General features: G+C 42.8%; 1 protein-coding gene across 2 annotated transcripts in view; it reads right to left on the bottom strand.

Annotated features, from left to right (window-relative positions):
- Positions 1 to 407: 407 nt before the first annotated feature.
- The window catches only part of MAPK8IP2 (mitogen-activated protein kinase 8 interacting protein 2), a 112116-nt gene continuing 93867 nt past the window's right edge, over positions 408 to 18656 (bottom strand). For both annotated transcript variants that reach the window (XM_077264295.1, XM_077264296.1), the window contains exons 10-12: positions 17837 to 17907; positions 15271 to 15369; positions 408 to 2233 (exon numbers count right to left, since the gene is read on the bottom strand). In XM_077264295.1, coding sequence (XP_077120410.1) covers positions 2161 to 2233; positions 15271 to 15369; positions 17837 to 17907 — 243 coding nt within the window. In that variant the 3' untranslated portion in view covers positions 408 to 2160. The remainder of the gene's footprint in view (positions 2234 to 15270; positions 15370 to 17836; positions 17908 to 18656) is intronic.

Raw genomic sequence — 18656 nt, 5'->3', positions numbered from 1 at the left:
CCATCACACACCTCACTATGTAACAATTATACTGCGCCACCACACACTTCGCTATGTAACAATTATACTGCGCCATCACACACTTCACTATGTAACAATTATACTGCGCCACTACACACATCACTATGTAACAGTTCTACTGTGCCATCACACACATCACTATGTAACAATTATACTGCGCCACCACACACTTTACTATGTAACAGTTCTACTGCGCCATCACACACATCACTATGTAACAATTATACTGCGCCACTACACACATCACTATGTAACAGTTCTACTGCGCCATCACACACTTCACTATGTAACAATTATACTGCGCCACCACACACTTTACTATGTAACAGTTCTACTGTGCCACCCCACACACATCACTATGTAAGTAATACAAATGACACACAGCATTGACGCAACTCCTTTTTTTTATTTAATGCTGAAAGGAAAAAATATGAGCTATGACATGAAAAAGACAAAATGCCGTTATCTCTTCAAATGTCCTTTTTGTAGTCCGAAGTTCTTTATTCGTAGAACAGAGCAGGTTTTAAAGATTTCTACCCAACAACCAGAGGACTTATAATAAATAGCACAAGTTTAATTTCTCCACTTGACGTGACCACTGGTGGCTACTATTTACTATTTTCTCTTAATGGGATCTGACAAACCTGCATTTGGACTTTGAGATCGTTTTAGTTCATTCCTGTATTCAACCTTCGTTTTTCCTAATGAAATGTCCCCTATAACACACAAGATGCATATGAATGCTTTACATAAAAGCACTTCCATAACAATGCACTATCCTCGTGGACAATGTTTATATGATATTTATATGACTTGCGATGTTGTTCTCATCCTCCAAGGAGACTTCACGATGTTAAGTGTTGGTTTAGTCTCTACCTAATGTCTACATAGACGTCATGCTATACTTGAGGTGTCTTCATGCCATCAATTCCTTTTTCTGCAGGTGTGGCATGAATATGATAAAGCATAATATTAGAAGGGAGAATGATCTGCAAACACTAGGACAGGTAAAGGAGTAATGAGAGGCTCATCTCACACTAGGGGTGATTGTGAAATGAACGGCAGATCGTCTATGGTACTCTCCGAGTGACTGCTGATGTGACAACTAGGACCTCACCCCTACCAGCATTTACACAGAATGTCAATCACAACTGTATTATCTCAGTGGATACTGTAACAGAAAACATTGCTTTAAAACCTTTATTATATCTACCAGCAACATAGAAAGTACAGATTCAGACAAGTCTCAGCAATACATTTTACGAATGCCTTACATTTTGCTGCCTCCCATTTTCTGTTGCCGGAGTAAGCAGTTTTAACCTGCCACGTTAAAAAGTTACCAACTGGTACTATGTAAGATGGACAATGGTGGTTTCCAGGTCACTGCTATGAGAAAATATAAGTGAACGAAGAACTACAGGTCACCGGAAGCCAAAGGACTACTACAGTCGTAGGCAAAACCGTAGCAAAAACTGTACATCACTGAAATGCAGGAAGAGTATTTGACACGGGAGCTGCAGGCTTGTCAGATCATATATGAATAAAAGGGACAGGCCTGCTCAGAACCAGAGAGACTGAGAGGCCATCAGTAAAGAAGACATCATCTACAGGGACGTGCTAGGCAGATACTAAGATCAGAAAATCAGCTGATCTTTATGATAAAATGTGCAGCAGGAAACATGGCTAACTGGAATCATTTGCATGTGTTGTGCACTGCAGTCTACCATGTGAGGCGTTAAGGTGGAACATTCTGCAGGATAACAGTTAACCCAACATGCTCTGCAGTCAGAAGCAAGGAAGGGGTTACTCCAAAATGCTCTACAAATAGGAGCCAGGATTAATTTAAGGTGCTCTAAAGGCAGATGAAGGAAAGGGGTTGAATTCAGGAGATAGAGAGAAGGCCTAAAGGAGAGTAACTGGTCTCTGATTGTAGGAAAGGGTTACTGTATAATCTGTATGATAGAAATTATATTACTCCTACTAAAGATTTGTGATGGGGGATGGCAGGGTTCATGCAGGCGCACGGCTTCTTGTGTCCTGGCTGAATGATGGTGACATGAAATTTGTATATATATTTATATTCCCAGAGCCCCCTCCCCCACCCCACCAATTCCCATTTTAATATCTACAACCCCCAAGTTACTCCAAGTAAATGTCTTCTGTGGGACAACTGAATTCCACGTGTTCCTGATAGAATTCCGAGAAAGCCCGACTAGGAAAAAAAAGAAGAGAACAAGGTAAAGTCATGGGATTATGCACTGCTCAAGCTATACAATACGAAAAGTCTCTTATATCAAGCTACCTGCCACCCCATACCTAAGGATTGTGATGCAGTGACCCCTGTGGCAGCTAGGGGGCGCTGTGTGTGCTCCTTGGGATATGCATGGAGGCATATCTGTTGTGATAATGGTGGTGAAACAGTGACTGGCAGAATTGTGAGTGGCCGATATGTGTCGCAGAGGGAGTCTGCGTGGTAAGTCTGATGCAATGTTGTTGTTCTGGGACCTGTAGTCCCTCAAGAGTTTGTATAGTTATGAAGGGAGACTTACTAGGCTAGTTATGAGAGATGGGCGGGTCAAACTAGCCACACCCACACACTCCCACCTGTGGGAGTGGTTAAAGGTATATAATGTGACCAGGGTGTGGGTTACATGTTCCTGTGTGGTTTCCTGTATGGTCACTGAGTGTGGATCTGAATGGTCTATGCTGGAAGGTCCTGGAGAGCCTATGTGTTGGAAGTCCTGGGAGTAGACTTCCTGAAGAGCACAACCTGTGTTGGATCTCCTGGGAGTAGGAATCCTGAAGAACACATGCCAATGTGTTGGACGGTCCCATGTGGGATGGACGTCCTGAATAGCGCACAGTAAGACTATGGTCCTGGACAGTCTGTGTTGGAAGCTCCTGTGAGTGGAGTCTTCCTGGAGCACCTGAGAGGCTGTGGACCTGGATGGTCTGTGTTGGGGAAGCTACCGTCCTTCGGTGGCTCTGGACTGACTGATGTGTGCCGGCAAGGCAAGTTGGTGAACCCCATAAGGCAGTTTCCCCAGGAGAGAGGACTGATGGCGAGTCAGCAGGTGGAGCAGGGGCTCCCATAAGGTACCATTGACTGTTGGTGCTTGTGATAGTCTATGAACTGTGTGGTCTCCCACGGTAACTGAACGAAGTGAGGTTCAGCGTGTTTAGAGACCGCGACCCAATGTCATATGCGCTATATGACTAGGGACATTGGTGAACTGTTCGGCGTACGGACACCCATGGTAACTGGACGAAGTGAGAGGTCCAGCATGTTTAGTGTCTGTGAGACAAAGCCGTATATGAAGTGTCTAAGGCTAGGTTCACATTGCGTTAGGGCAATCCGTTTAGCGCTAGCGGATTGCGCTAACGCAATGTTTATTTAGGGGCCGCGCTAACGTCCCCGCTCTCGCAGATCCCCGATCTGCGAGAGCGGGGAACGGACCTCGGGCGCGCCGCGGACGCTGCAAGCAGCGTCCGAGGCGCGCCACAGAAGAACGGCACATCGCTAGCGCGAGCCAAAAAAGGCACGCGCTTGCGATGCGCTAGAGGGAAACTTCACATTGCTGTCAATGGGTGCGCTAACGGACCCGTTGCACGGCGTTAATTGCGACATTTTCGCCGTGCAAAGCTGTCCGTTAGCGTGCACACATTAACGCAATGTGAACCTAGCCTAAGATAAAGCTGCAAGTTAATATCACCAGTTGGTGCCTATTGTGTTCTATGAAATGTATATAATGGACTGTGCATAACCCGGTTTATGACACTTTAATAAACCGCATGGACTGTTTTGTGTGAAAAACCGTGCCCGTGTGCTCGAATCTCGTGCCAAGTGAGTGTCCCCCAATACACTTAGTAAGTGCAATCTTACAGGATGTAATGACATTAAGGCCCCGATTCATTAAGACAAGACTTTTGCATGTCAGTCTTGATGAGGGAACCAGGGCTGTGGAGTCGGTAAGCCAAACCTCCGACTCCTCAATGTCCCTGACTCCCGACACCACAGCACGGCCTCACTACTGAGCATGTACATAAAGTGTAGCGCAGATTCATCTCAACTAGAAGCCCAGATCCTTAAATCAGGAACAGAACAGACAATTATAGGATATTTCATAATGTTCCCAAATTATTATGAAAAAATATTCAGCACATCCTGCATTGTACTACTGTACCCATTGTATTATATATTTTAGGAGTCAGTCCATTTTATACCAACTCCACCAAAATGGACCCCCACTCCATGACTCCGACTGCACAGCTGTGGAGGGAACTGCAGAAATAAGACGCAACTAATTCATTAAAAGGTGCATACCACTTAATGAATTAAACAAATGTGATCAGTAGCATAAGCCTTCATGTTCCTTGCCAGAAATGTTACTCCAGTTGAGGACTAGAGTGACATTTCTGGCATAAGAAATGCCGCCAATTTAAATGAATTTGTTGAAGTGGGCACTGCCACACCCTGTCCTGGCTCCTCCATAGCTCTGCCCAATTTGGCAGTTGTTTATTGAATGTATTACCTTTCGTTTGACTTTAGAAATGTTAATAATATGAAAATATTTTTTTTCTATTAATCTAAAGCCCCAAATTATGAAAAAAAGACAGTGATAAACAGGGTATTCGAGTGGTGATTAGAATCATAGAATAGAATGGTAGAGTTGGAAGGGACCTCCTGGGTCATCTGGCCCAACCCCCTTCTCAAAGCAGGATTCACTAAATCATCCCAGACAGATGTCTGTCAGCCTCTGTTTGAAAATACCACGATAAGGAAGGTGCTGACATGGATATGAGGTGCTCAGGAGAAAACAATAATATATATGAGAAAAACTCCGGCACACTGCAGTTCAAAAAGAATTCTAATAGTTTATTTTTTAAATTTCCAACAATGTATTGCAAATAATAGGATTTCCAAAAATAAAGTTCTTCTGTACACTTTGCTTGGACATATATAATTTCTTTCTCAACGTTTCGGCTTAAAAGCCTTTTTCAAGAGATTAGATGTCCCTCTGAAATATACATAAGAATAGTTTTAACACCATATAAAGACAAAAGCCACAAGGGGAAAAAAGGGAGCTAGAGAGAGCATTACCATCATGTCCTCCCTATGCGTTATGACGAAGTATGATAAATAAAACATAATGTCATCTGACAAATATTGAATTTATAGGAGGCTTATAACATGACATAGAAACAATATACCTATAGAGATAGCGGCATTCCCAGAAGAAACAACATGAATACAAAAAAGAACATTATAGTCCGAAAAAGCGACAATCGCCAGACAAAGTTCCAATGTGTATATATACGTACACACTGATATGTGCATTCCGTTTAGCCGAAACGTTGAGAAAGAAATTATATATGTCCAAGCAAAGTGTACAGAAGAACTTTATTTTTGGAAATCCTATTATTTGCAATACATTGTTGGAAATTTAAAAAATAAACTATTAGAATTCTTTTTCAACTGCAGTGTGCCGGAGTTTTTCTCATATATAGCCTCTGTTTGAAGACTTCCATTGAAGGAGAACTCACCACCTCTCGTGGCAGCCTGTTCCACTCATTGATCACCCTGTCAAAAAGTTTTTTCTAATATCTAATCTGTGTCTCCTCCCAGTTTCATCCCATTGCTTCTAGTTTTTCCTTGTGCAAGTGAAAATAATGATGATCCTTCTACAATGTGACAGCCCTTGAGATATTTGTAGACAGCTATTAAGTCTCCTCTCAGTCTTCTTTTTCGCAAGCTAAACATTCCCAAATCCTGTAAACGTTCCTCATAGGACATGGTTTGCAGACCTATCACCATTCTGATCGCTCTTCTCTTAACTTGCTCCAGTTTGTCGATGTCTTTTTTAAAATATGGTGCCCAAAACTGGACACAGTATTCCAGATGAGGTCTGACCAGAGTGGAGTAGTGGGCAATAATGACTTCACGTGATCTAGACTGTATGCTTCTGTTAATACATCATTTTGACTTTTTTGCTGCTGCATCACACTGTTGACTCATGTTCAGTCTGTGATCTATTATTATACCCAAGTCTTTTTCACATGTGCTGTTGCTTAACCCTATTCCTCCTATTCTGTATGTTTTTTTCATTTTTATTGCCCAGATGTAGTACTTTGCATTTTTCCCTGTTAAAAACCATTCTGTTAGTTGCTGCCCGCTGCTCCAGTTTATTTATATATTTTTTAATCCTCTCTCTCTCTTCTCTGGTATTAGCTATCCCTCCTAGCTTTGTGTCATTAGCAAATTTAATCAGTTTACCCTCAATTCCTTCATCTAAATCATTGAAAAAGATGTTGAACAATACAGGGCTCAGGACAGAGCGCTGCGGTACCCCACTTGAGACATTCTTCCAACTGGAGGTGCAGCCATTTACGAACACTCTTTGGGTCTGATCACTAAGCTAGTTATGAATCCACTTAACAGTTGCCTTGTCCATTCCATACTTAGTCATTTTTTCAATAAGGATTGTGTGAGATACTTTGTCAAATGCTTTGCTGAAGTAAAGATATACTATATCTACAGCATTTCCCTGATCCACCCAGTCAGTGATTCTGTCATAGAAGGAAATTAAGTTAGTCTGACATGACTTAGTAGTTACAAACCCAGGCTGACTCTGTTTAATCACTTCATTCATCCAGGTAGTAACATACATGTTGTTTAATAATTTGTTCAAAGATTTTTCCTGGTATAGATGTCAGGCTCACTGGCCTATAGTTCCCTGGATCCACCTTCTTCCCCTTTTTGTAGATAGGAATAACATTTAATCTTCTCCAGTCTTCTGGGACTTCTCCAAGAATTTTCAAAGATTATGGAGAGTGGTTCAAAAATTTCTTCTGCTATCTCCTTCAGTACTCTGGGGTGTAATTCATCTGGACATGGAGACTTGAATTATGTTAGCTAAGTGTTTCCTCACTATCTTTCGGTTTACAGATATCCTGGATTCTTCTATTTCCTTAATAGGACAGTGCAAATCAGTTGATGTTACATTTCCTTTCTGAGAGAAAACAAATGCAACAAATCCTATAGCATCTTTGACTTTTCTTTTACTTTTGACACATCCCCAAAATCCTTTTTTATTGCTTTTGACGTCTCTTGCAAGCCTTAATTCATTGTCAGCTTTAGATAATCTGATTTGCGCCCTGCAGGTTCTGCAGACAGCATTATATTCTTCTTTAGATATGCCTCCCTCTTTCCATTTGATAAACATTTCTTTCTTCCTTATTTAGCATGTGTTTAAATTATATGTTCATCCATCCTGGTTTCCATAAATGCTTCCTATTCTTCCCTCTTTTCGGAATTGTTAACGATTGTGCTTTGAGAATCTAATTTTTTAAGATTTCCCAACCTTCCTGGACATTTTTGTCCTTAAGGATATCCAGCAATTGGATCCCTCTGATTCTCTTTCGGAGTCCCTTAAAATCTGCCTTTCTGAAATCTAACCTTGATGTCTGAGTCTTCACAGGTCTTCCTCCTCTAGTTATCCAAAATTCTAAAATAGCAAGGTTGCTACCTCCTAGGGTCCCAGATACTCTTACCTCCTCAACCATTTCCTCCCTATTTATAAGGATTAGATCCAAGGTAGCAAATCCCCTTATTTTCTCCCCTACCTTTTGGAAGATAAAATTGTCAGCAAGAGAGGATAAGAATTTGCTTGATCTGTTAGTTTTGAGAGAGAGAGATTCCCAACATATGTCTGGATAGCTAAAATCTGCCATAACAACTATGTCATATATTTTGGAGAACTTGGCCATTTGATGCATAAGGAGTTCATCCATATCTTCAGCTTGCACAGGCGTCATGTTGTAAATGCCTACAAAGGTGTCCCCTTTCCATTGTTCTGTCCTTGTATTCTTACCCAAACAGTTTCCACAGAACTTCCAGTCTCTGAAGCTCTAATCTCTGTGCAGATATATGCTTTTCTAACAAACAATGCAACACCTCCTCCTCGTTTATCAAGTATGTTTCTTCCAAATAAGTTGTATCCTTCTAGCCTTGTATTCCAATCATGTGTATCTTCCCATCAAGTTTCAGTGATTCCAATGACATCATATATCTTTTCCTGCGTTAGTAGTTCCAATTCTCCTTGTTTGTTGCCCATGCTTTGTGTATTCGTATAGATTTACCTGCAGAATCTTATTCCATCTCCTTATTCCATGGCCATACACTGGAAGGATGGAAGAGAAGACTGTTGTGAATTCTGTTTTTGGCTCCCTCTGGTGGCTACTGGTGGTACTGGCTTACTTTTGTCTTTTGTTTCCAGTGCACCTGTTCCCATCAGGGTTTGGGAGTTTCCTATTTAGTTTGGCTTCTCAGTCATTCTAGTGCCGGCAATCAATGTTATCAGAGCACCTCTGTTGCTTGCTACCTGCTCCAAGTCTGCAATTCAGCTAAGTTGGATCTTTTGTATTTTTGTGTTTGTTTTGTCCAGCACGCATTTATACACTCTTGCTGCTGGAAGCTCTAGTGATCTGAAATTACTACTCCGGTGTCATGAGTTGATATCGGAGTTAAAGTAATTTCAGGATGGCTGATTAGGGTTTTGAGGTGACCGCGAAGTCCTCTTTTGTATTTTCTGCTATCTAGTCAGAGGGCCTCTCTTTGCTGAACCTATATTCATACTGCGTACGTGTTTTCCTCTTACCTAACCGTTATTATATGTGGGGGGCTACTATCACTTTTGGGGTTTCCCTGGAGGCAAGTCAGGTCTGTGTATTCCTCTACTAGGGGTAGCTAGATCTCCGGCTGGTGCGAGACGTCTAGGGATAAAAACGTAGGCACGCCCCCCGGCTACTGTTATTTGTGTGTTAGGTTCAGCATCGCGGTCATCTGAGTTACCATCTTCCTAGAGCTAGTCCGTTTTTGCCTAAGTCCCTGCCATTGGGAACCATGACAGTATTGCCGGCCAAAATGTATTAAAGGTATTGGCTGAAGAAAGAGAGAAAAAAGAAGTTTCTGACACTTTTTTTTTTTTTTACTCAGAAGTTCTGTCTAGCCATAATTTCAATCTGCTGGTTTTTTTTTTCTCTCCTCTTAATCCCTGAATGGCTCAGATCTCAGCTGTTGAGAAATGGATATCCAGAGTTTAGCTTCAAACCTGAATACTCTTGCCTCTAAAGTTCAAAATATCCAAGACTTTGTTATACATGCTCCTATGTCTGAACCCAAGATTCCTATACCTGAGTTTTTTTCTGGAGATAGATCTCGTTTTTTGAATTTTAAGCACAATTGTAAATTGTATCTTTCTCTGAGATCTTGCTCCGCTGGAGACCCCGCTCAGCAGGTTAAAATTGTTATTTCCTTGTTACGGGGTGACCCCCCCAGAGTTGGGCATTTGCATTGGCACCAGGGGATCCTGCGCTGCTCAATGTGGATGCGTTTTTTCTGGCACTGGGGTTGCTCTATGAGGAACCTAATTTGGAGATTCAGGCTGAAAAAGCCTTGATGGCCCTCTCTCAGGGGTATGATGAAGCTGAATTATATTGTCAAAAATTTCGAAAATGGTCTGTGCTTACTCAGTGGAATGAGTGCGCCCTGGCGGCGAATTTCAGAGAAGGTCTCTCTGACGCCGTTAAAGATGTCATGGTGGGGTTTCCTACGCCCACAGGTCTGAATGAATCCATGACTATGGCTATTCAGATTGATCGGCGTTTACGGGAGCGCAAACCTGTGCACCATTTGGCGGTGTCTTCTGAGCAGGCACTGGAGAATATGCAATGTGATAGAATTCTGTCCAGAAATGAACGGCAGAATTATAGACGTAAAAATGGGTTGTGCTTCTACTGTGGTGATTCTGCTCATGTTATATCAGCATGCTCTAAACGCACAAAAAAGGGTGATAAGTATTTTGCAATTGGCACTTTACAGTCTAAGTTTATTTTGTCTGTAACTTTGATTTGTTCATTATCATCTATTACCGTGGATGCCTATGTGGATTCTGGCGCTTCCTTGAGTCTTATGGATTGGTCCTTTGCCAGACGCTGTGGGTTTAGCCTAGAGCCTTTGGAAGTTCCTATCCCTCTGAAGGGTATTGACTCCACACCATTGGCTAGGAATAAACCACAATACTGGACACAAGTGACTATGTGTATGACTCCTGACCATCGGGAGGTGATTCGCTTCCTTGTGTTGCATAACTTGCATGATGTCTTAGTGCTTGGATTGCCATGGTTGCAAACTCATAATCCAGCCCTTGACTGGAAAACAATGTCTGTGTTAAGCTGGGGATGTCAGGGGGCTCATGGGGAAGTACCTTTGGTTTCCATTGCTTCATCTACTCCCTCTGAAGTTCCGGCATTTTTGTCTGACTATTGTGATGTTTTTGAGGAGCCTAAACTTAGTTCTCTCCCCCCTCACAGGGAATGCGATTGTGCTATAGACTTAATTCCTGGCAGCAAGTTTCCTAAGGGTCGTTTGTTCAATCTGTCTGTGCCTGAGCATGCTGCTATGCGAGATTATATTAAGGAGTCCTTGGAAAAGGGACATATCCGTCCATCCTCATCTCCTTTAGGAGCAGGTTTTTTTTTTCGTGGGTAAAAAAGATGGCTCCCTGAGGCCCTGTATTGATTATCGCCTGTTGAATAAGATTACAGTCAAATACCAGTATCCTTTGCCACTATTGACTGATTTATTTGCTCGTATTAAAGGGGCAAAGTGGTTCTCTAAGATTGATCTTCGGGGTGCGTATAATTTGGTACGGATTAAGCAGGGAGATGAGTGGAAAACTGCATTTAATACGCCCGAGGGCCATTTTGAGTATTTGGTAATGCCTTTTGGTCTTTCTAATGCCCCTTCAGTCTTTCAGTCCTTTATGCACGATATTTTCCGTGAATATCTGGATAAATTTATGATTGTGTATTTGGATGATATTTTGATTTTTTCGGATGACTGGGAGTCGCATGTTCAACAGGTTAGGAAGGTTTTTCAGGTTTTGCGGGCCAATTCTTTGTTTGTAAAGGGTTCGAAGTGTATTTTTGGGGTTCAGAAGATCTCTTTTTTGGGGTACATTTTTTCCCCTTCTTCTATTGAGATGGATCCTGTCAAGGTTCGGGCCATTTGTGATTGGACGCAGCCTACTTCCCTGAAGAGTCTTCAGAAATTCTTGGGCTTTGCTAATTTCTATCGTCGATTTATAACTGGGTTTTCAAGTGTTGCTAAGCCTCTGACTGATTTGACTAAGAAGGGTGCTGATGTTGCCAATTGGTCCTCTGCGGAGGCCTTTCGGGAGCTTAAGCGCCGCTTTTCTTCTGCCCCTGTGTTGCGCCAGCCTGATGTTTCGCTCCCTTTTCAGGTCGAGGTTGATGCTTCCGAGATTGGAGCGGGGGGCGGTTTTGTCGCAGAGAAGTCCCGATTGCTCAGTGATGAGACCATGTGCATTCTTCTCTCGAAAGTTTTCACCCGCCGAGCGAAATTATGATGTCGGTAATCGGGAGCTCTTGGCTATGAAGTGGGCATTTGAGGAGTGGCGTCATTGGCTTGAGGGTGCTAGACATCAGGTTGTGGTCTTGACTGATCACAAGAATCTGATTTACCTTGAGTCTGCCAGGCGTCTGAATCCTAGACAGGCGCGCTGGTCGCTGTTTTTCTCCCGGTTTAATTTTGTGGTTTCATACTTGCCGGGTTGGAAAAATGTGAAGGCAGATGCCCTTTCTAGGAGTTTTGAGCCTGACTCCTCTGGTGATTCTGAGCCTACGGGTATCCTTAAGGATGGGGTGATTTTGTCTGCTGTCTCCCCAGACTTGCGACGTGCTTTGCAGGAGTTTCAGACTGATAGGCCTGATCGTTGTCCATCTGGGAGACTGTTTGTTCCAGATGAGTGGACCAGTAGAGTCATCTCGGAGGTTCATTCTTCTGTGTTGGCAGGCCACCCTGGAATCTTTGGTACCAGAGATTTGGTGGCCAGGTCCTTCTGGTGGCCTTCCCTGTCTCGGGATGTGCGTACTTTTGTGCAGTCTTGTGATGTTTGTGCTCGGGCCAAGCCTTGCTGCTCTCGGGCTAGTGGATTGTTGTTGTCCTTGCCTATTCCGAAGAGGCCGTGGACGCACATCTCTATGGACTTTATCTCGGACCTCCCGGTTTCTCAGAAAATGTCCGTCATTTTGGTGGTGTGTGACCGTTTTTCTAAGATGGTTCATTTGGTGCCCTTGCCCAAATTGCCTTCTTCATCGGAGTTGGTTCCTTTGTTTTTTCAAAATGTGGTTCGTTTACATGGTATCCCGGAAAACATCGTTTCTGACAGGGGATCTCAATTTGTGTCTAGGTTCTGGCGAGCGTTCTGTGCCAGGATGGGCATTGATTTATCTTTCTCGTCTGCTTTCCATCCTCAGACTAATGGCCAGACGGAGCAAACTAATCAGACTTTGGAGACTTATTTGAGGTGTTTTGTGTCTGCTGATCAGGATGATTGGGTCGCCTTTTTGCCGTTGGCAGAGTTTGCCCTTAATAATCGGGCCAGTTCTGCCACTCTGGTTTCTCCTTTCTTTTGCAATTCAGGGTTTCACCCTCGTTTTTCATCTGGTCAGGTGGAATCTTCGGATTGCCCTGGAGTGGACACTGTGGTGGATAGACTGTACCAGATTTGGAGTCATGTGGTGGACAATTTGAAGTTGTCTCAGGAGAAGACTCAGCAGTTTGCTAATCGTCATCGTCGTGTGGGTCATCGTCTTCGTGTTGGGGACTTGGTGTGGTTATCTTCTCGTTTTGTCCCTATGAAGGTCTCTTCTCCTAAGTTTAAACCCCGGTTCATAGGTCCTTATAAGATTTTGGAGATTCTTAATCCTGTATCTTTTCGTTTGGACCTACCAGCATCTTTCGCCATTCATAATGTCTTCCATCGGTCGTTGTTGCGGAGGTACGAGGTACCGGTTGTGCCTTCTGTTGAACCTCCTGCTCCTGTGCTGGTGGAGGGTGAATTGGAGTATGTTGTGGAAAAGATTTTGGACTCTCGCGTTTCCAGACGGAGACTCCAATATTTGGTTAAATGGAAGGGATACGGGCAGGAAGATAATTCTTGGGTGACTGCCTCTGATGTTCATGCCTCTGATTTGGTTCGCGCCTTTCATAGGGCGCATCCAGATCGCCCTGGTGGTTCTCATGAGGGTTCGGTGCCCCCTCCTTAAGGAGGGGGTACTGTTGTGAATTCTGTTTTTGGCTCCATCTGGTGGCTACTGGTGGTACTGGCTTACTTTTGTCTTTTGTTTCCAGTGCACCTGTACCCATCAGGGTTTGGGAGTTTCCTATTTAGTTTGGCTTCTCAGTCATTCTATGCAATCAATGTTATCAGAGCACCTCTGTTGCTTGCTACCTGCTCCAAGTCTGCAATTCAGCTAAGTTGGATCTTTTGTATTTTTGTGTTTGTTTTGTCCAGCACGCATTTATACACTCTTGCTGCTGGAAGCTCTAGTGATCTGAAATTACTACTCCGGTGTCATGAGTTGATATCGGAGTTAAAGTAATTTCAGGATGGCTGATTAGGGTTTTGAGGTGACCGCGAAGTCCTCTTTTGTATTTTCTGCTATCTAGTCAGAGGGCCTCTCTTTGCTGAACCTATATTCATACTGCGTACGTGTTTTCCTCTTACCTAACCGTTATTATATGTGGGGGGCTACTATCACTTTTGGGGTTTCCCTGGAGGCAAGTCAGGTCTGTGTATTCCTCTACTAGGGGTAGCTAGATCTCCGGCTGGTGCGAGACGTCTAGGGATAAAAACGTAGGCACGCCCCCCGGCTACTGTTATTTGTGTGTTAGGTTCAGCATCGCGGTCATCTGAGTTACCATCTTCCTAGAGCTAGTCCGTTTTTGCCTAAGTCCCTGCCATTGGGAACCATGACAGAAGACCACCTGCGCTCCCAGTTCTTTCACTTTCTTATTTAAGTTTTCAAAGTCAGTGCAGATGGTTTCCAGTTCATTTCTTGCGGTGTCATTTGTCCCCACATGTACTAGCAGGAATGGGTAGTCAACTGTAGGTCCGAAGAGTTCTGATATCCTGTCAGACACATCTTTAATTTTTGCACTTGAAAGACAGCACATTTCTCTTGAGGTTATATCCGGTCTGCAAATTGCGGCCTCTGTTCCTCTCAACAGGGAATCCCCCATGACCAAAACTCTCCGTTTCTTCTTCACAACATTTTTCTTTCTCCATCCAGGAAGACTCTGAGGACGTCCAAGGTTGTTCTTTGTGGGCAAAGTCTTATCTTGATGTATTTCTTCATCGTTCTTCTGCGTGAGAGCCTGGTTTTGGTTCCTGAGCAGTATGGGTGCTGACTGCCTCTTGATCCTGATTGCAAATTACCGAATGTTTCGGATTATAAGACGCACCCCCCCCCCCCCCCAAATTTGGGGGGAAAATAGGGTTGCATCTTATATTCCGAATGTAATTACCGGGAATGTGGCGGCAGCAGGAGTCGAGCGATTCTGCAGGCCCTGGGCTGAGAAGAGGGGGTATTCGGTAATTCGAGCATCCCACGGTGGTGCGGCAGGTTTGGCAGTGCTCGATTGTGCTGGGACTCAGCCAACATATTCTGAAAGCCTGGAGCCCCCGCACTTCTATTCCTGCAATGTGAGGGCCTCCAGAGGCGGCGCATGCGCACATTAAGATCTCGGCAATGAGATCTCATCCCAAGATCTTGGGAGACGAGATTTCTGTGCAGAGATCTCAATCTGCGCAAGCATCGCCTCTGGCGGACAATTTCCCGAGGCCACCGCATTGCAGTAATGGAAGTGTGGGGGCTATGGGCTTTCATAAAATGTTGGCAGATTCTCTGCACCAAAGAGCACCACCGAACCTGCCGCATTAGCGTTGAATGGGAGTCAGATCATTGCCAGACCACCGAACACCTCCTGTGACCTCGCTCCACTAGCGCTGCCGATCCCAACTCCCCTCTACCCGGTAAGCTGAATTCAGACTGTAAGACGGACCACCATTTGACCCATTCATTTTTTCCCCTATTTTCCTTCTGAAAATTTGGGGTATGTCTTATGGTCCGGTGCGTCTTATAGTCCAAAAATACGGTAGTTATCACCTCCCTTGTGTTCTCACGTGCCTTATACCAGGAATTTTGATGCTTCTTTGAGGTTCTTATATAAAAATGTATGTGAATAGCATTTGCAATTATTGCTAATTATTGGCCGTTTGTGAAGGAGTCAGAGTTTGGAAAAATAGAGGAGGATGAGTAGGAATTTTGATTTCTGACTCCACCTCTCTGGTCTTGTATAAGAATCTAGAAAATAAAACTCACCCCACACACTCAGCCACACGTCGCATTGAGTCTTGGGAAACGAAGACATGGCAAGCAAATCGATTCAAAACGGGGTGTTTCGTAATGAAGCCGAAATAACTAAAAGAACAAGTGAAATATACAAAATTAGGAAAATCACATTCAGTGGTATGTAAGAGTTTGGGCAACCCTGGTCAAAATTATTGTTATTGTAAACAGTTAAGCAAGTAAACATGAAATTACCTCTAAAAGAGCTAACGTTAAAGATGACACATTTCCTTTGTAATTTAGGCAAAAAAAAATACATATATTATCATTTTTTACATTTTAAAAATTACAGAAATGAAAATGGGCTGATGCAAAAGTTTGGGCACCCTTGGAGATTTGTGTGCTCAGATAACTGTGACCAAGATTTCAGACCTTAATTAGCTTGTTAGGGGTATGGATTGTTCACTATCATTGTTAGGAAAGTTCGGGTGATGCAAATTTCCCAGCTTTATAAAAACCCAACCTCCTCTAACCTTGTGCCAAAAAGCAGCAAGCATGGGTTCTTCTAAGACCAGCACTCTGAAAATGAAACAGAAATCATATAATGAGCAAAGAAAAGCACCAGACAACCGTTAAATTATAAAATGTAAACCTTTATTCCAAAAAATCATAAAAACCACATATAGCTGAAGAGGAAGGTAATGACAGTAACTGGCCAGAATATGCAACTGCAACCAAAAACAGGCAACAAGCAGGAAATAATAAACAGATTGTCTAATGCTCAATGAGTTATAAGTGCGTGTGCAACCAAATGTTCCTGTATGAAGTAAAACAATATAAAGCGGAAACATTATAAATAAATAGTGGTAGGGTCAAAACAAAGTTGTAAACAATGTTGAGAAATCAAAGAGTAAAACAAAGGAGATATGCAATAAATGACTGGTGTTACATGGAGGTTGCGGTGATACTGCCCCAATGCGCGTTTCAGCAAAGTGCAATCAGTTTATTACTGCCTGCTTGTTGCCTGTTTTTGGTTGCGGTTCCACATACTGGCCAGTTACTGTCATTACCTTCCTCCTCAGCCATATGTGGTTTTATGTTGGTTTTGAATAAAGGTTTACATTTTATAATTTGGTTCCCTGGTGCTTTTCTTCGCTCTTTATATGATTTCTATGGTCTTTGAACCTACTGCACTAATCCTTTCATCCCTGTATACTGGTCACTGGACTGTATATTTTCTTGGGGTGCTTTGCCTGTATAGGATTTAAATGGAAATAGTGGAGGCCCAAAAAGAAGGAGAAGGCTATAAAAAGATAGCAAAGCATTTTCAAGTGGTCCTTTTCTCAGTTTGAAATGTAACTAAAAAATGGCAGTTAATAGGAACAGTGATAGTCAAAATAAGGTCTGGACGACCAAGCAAAATTTCAGTGAGAGCTGCTCATAGGATTGCTAGAGAGGCAATCAGAATCCCTGCTTGACTGCATGAGACCTTCAGAAATATTTAGCAGACTCTGGAGTTACGTTACATTGTTCTACTGTTCAGAGATACTGCACAAATACGGCCTTCATGGAAAAGTCATCAGAAGAAATCCTCTCCTGCGTTCTCACCATAACATTCAGCATCAAAAGTATGCAAAAGAATACCTAAACAAGCCTGATGCATTTTGGAAACGAGTACTGTGGACCGATGAGGTTACTTAGCACTCAGCTTATTAGGCAATAGCACACACTGCAATACATATTGAACACCATGAGGCACCATACTATGTTAGTATAAATAGCATGTAAAAGGCAAATGTTTATATTATGGTCATGATAGTCAATGGTGTGAAAACCACTTTAAAGTAGCATAAGAACTTAGAATAAGAATAATCTCTAATGGTCCTTGCCAGTCAGGAGGACAAGGGAATGGCACTGTCTTTGCCACCAAGAGAAATCAAGGTGCAAAAATTTCAGGTTGCTTGTAGGTAATATTTTATTCAAACTGATAAAAAACACATAAAAAGTATATACACAACGCATTTTGGCTGTTTGCAGCCTTCTTCACGTGTATGGAGAAAAACATTTCTGCACCTTGATTTCTCTCGGTGGCAAAGACAGCGCCATTCCCTGTTCCTCCTGTCTGGCATCTACTTCAAGGGATACTCCTGCTTCAGGGTCAAATCCCTCCTCACCAGGTCGGCAGCAGTCTCTTGCAAATATATCCATACTTCAAGTTGGAGTTGTGCCTTTGTTTGCACAACCGCATCAGGTGAGCAATTTCCTATAGATACCTTCTCAACTGGTTATATCTTACTACGCTTAGATAGCGCCACATGGTTTCTGTTTTAGGAACTTTAACACTGCTCTAATGGTCCCTGTAATATGAGGCTGTCGTGGCATCAAATCTCCAACAGTCACCTGAACCTACAGCTAGTATATAGCTAGCTGTCTCTAGTACAAGGTTTAATGAAAGTTTAGTGAATGAGAAACTTCCTCAACTCATACTGATCCACTTTCATTTGCCTGTGTACGTGATGTAGAAAGTGGACTGTAAGCTCTGATGCCCATTTAGATATTCTGTCCACTGCCAGCGGACAGGTATCAGACCACTTCTTACCAGCTGTTGCGTGGATGACAACCACAGAAGGAAATATTTTTCATTTGGAAAAAGTGACTGCAACGTTCATCCTGCAAAACAATGATGGAAAAGGCAAAGAGAACTAGTGTGAATAGGATGTTATCCATACTTGCGTACAACTCCATATGTTACTGAAAGCGCAGTAGTCTGCTGTACTTTCCGCTGCAAAGAAACGTATGATATGCAGTATACATGTATTTAGAACGGGTCTCTATGGTGCGGAAGAGCAGTGCTATTACAGTAACCTGCTGTATGTCCACACTGAAAATTGTAAACCGTCCAAATTACCTCTAACAGGGCATTTTATTATAATACGTAGACTGCCTGATGATGATACTGGGCTCAGAGGACATTACAAATCTTCAACATGGACAGATAACATAGCAGTGCATAGGAGCATATATAGTGGTGAAAGTAAGTATTTGATACACTGCCGATATTGCAAGTTTTCCCACCTACAAAGAATGGAGAGGTCTATAATGTTTGTTAAAGGTACACATCAACTGTGAGAGACAGACACTAAAAAAAAATAGAAAATCACATTGTATGATTTTTAAATAATTAAAGTTGCATTTTATTGCATGAAATGAGATCACCTAGCAACCAGCAAGAATTCTGGCTCTCACAGACCAGTTAGTTTTACTTTAAAAAGCCCTCCTACTCTGCACTCATTACCTGTATTAATTGCACCTGTTTGAGCTCATTACCTGTATAAAAGACACCTGTCCGCACACTCAATCACACCCCAACCTCTCCACCATGGCCAAGACCAAAGAGCTGTCTACGGACACCAGGGACA

This window comes from Ranitomeya variabilis, chromosome 5, assembly GCF_051348905.1.
Source record: "Ranitomeya variabilis isolate aRanVar5 chromosome 5, aRanVar5.hap1, whole genome shotgun sequence".
In the NCBI taxonomy this organism is placed as follows: domain Eukaryota; kingdom Metazoa; phylum Chordata; class Amphibia; order Anura; family Dendrobatidae; genus Ranitomeya; species Ranitomeya variabilis.
The sequence above is the reverse complement of the archived record's forward strand: the minus strand, read 5'-3'. Positions and strand labels throughout refer to the sequence as shown.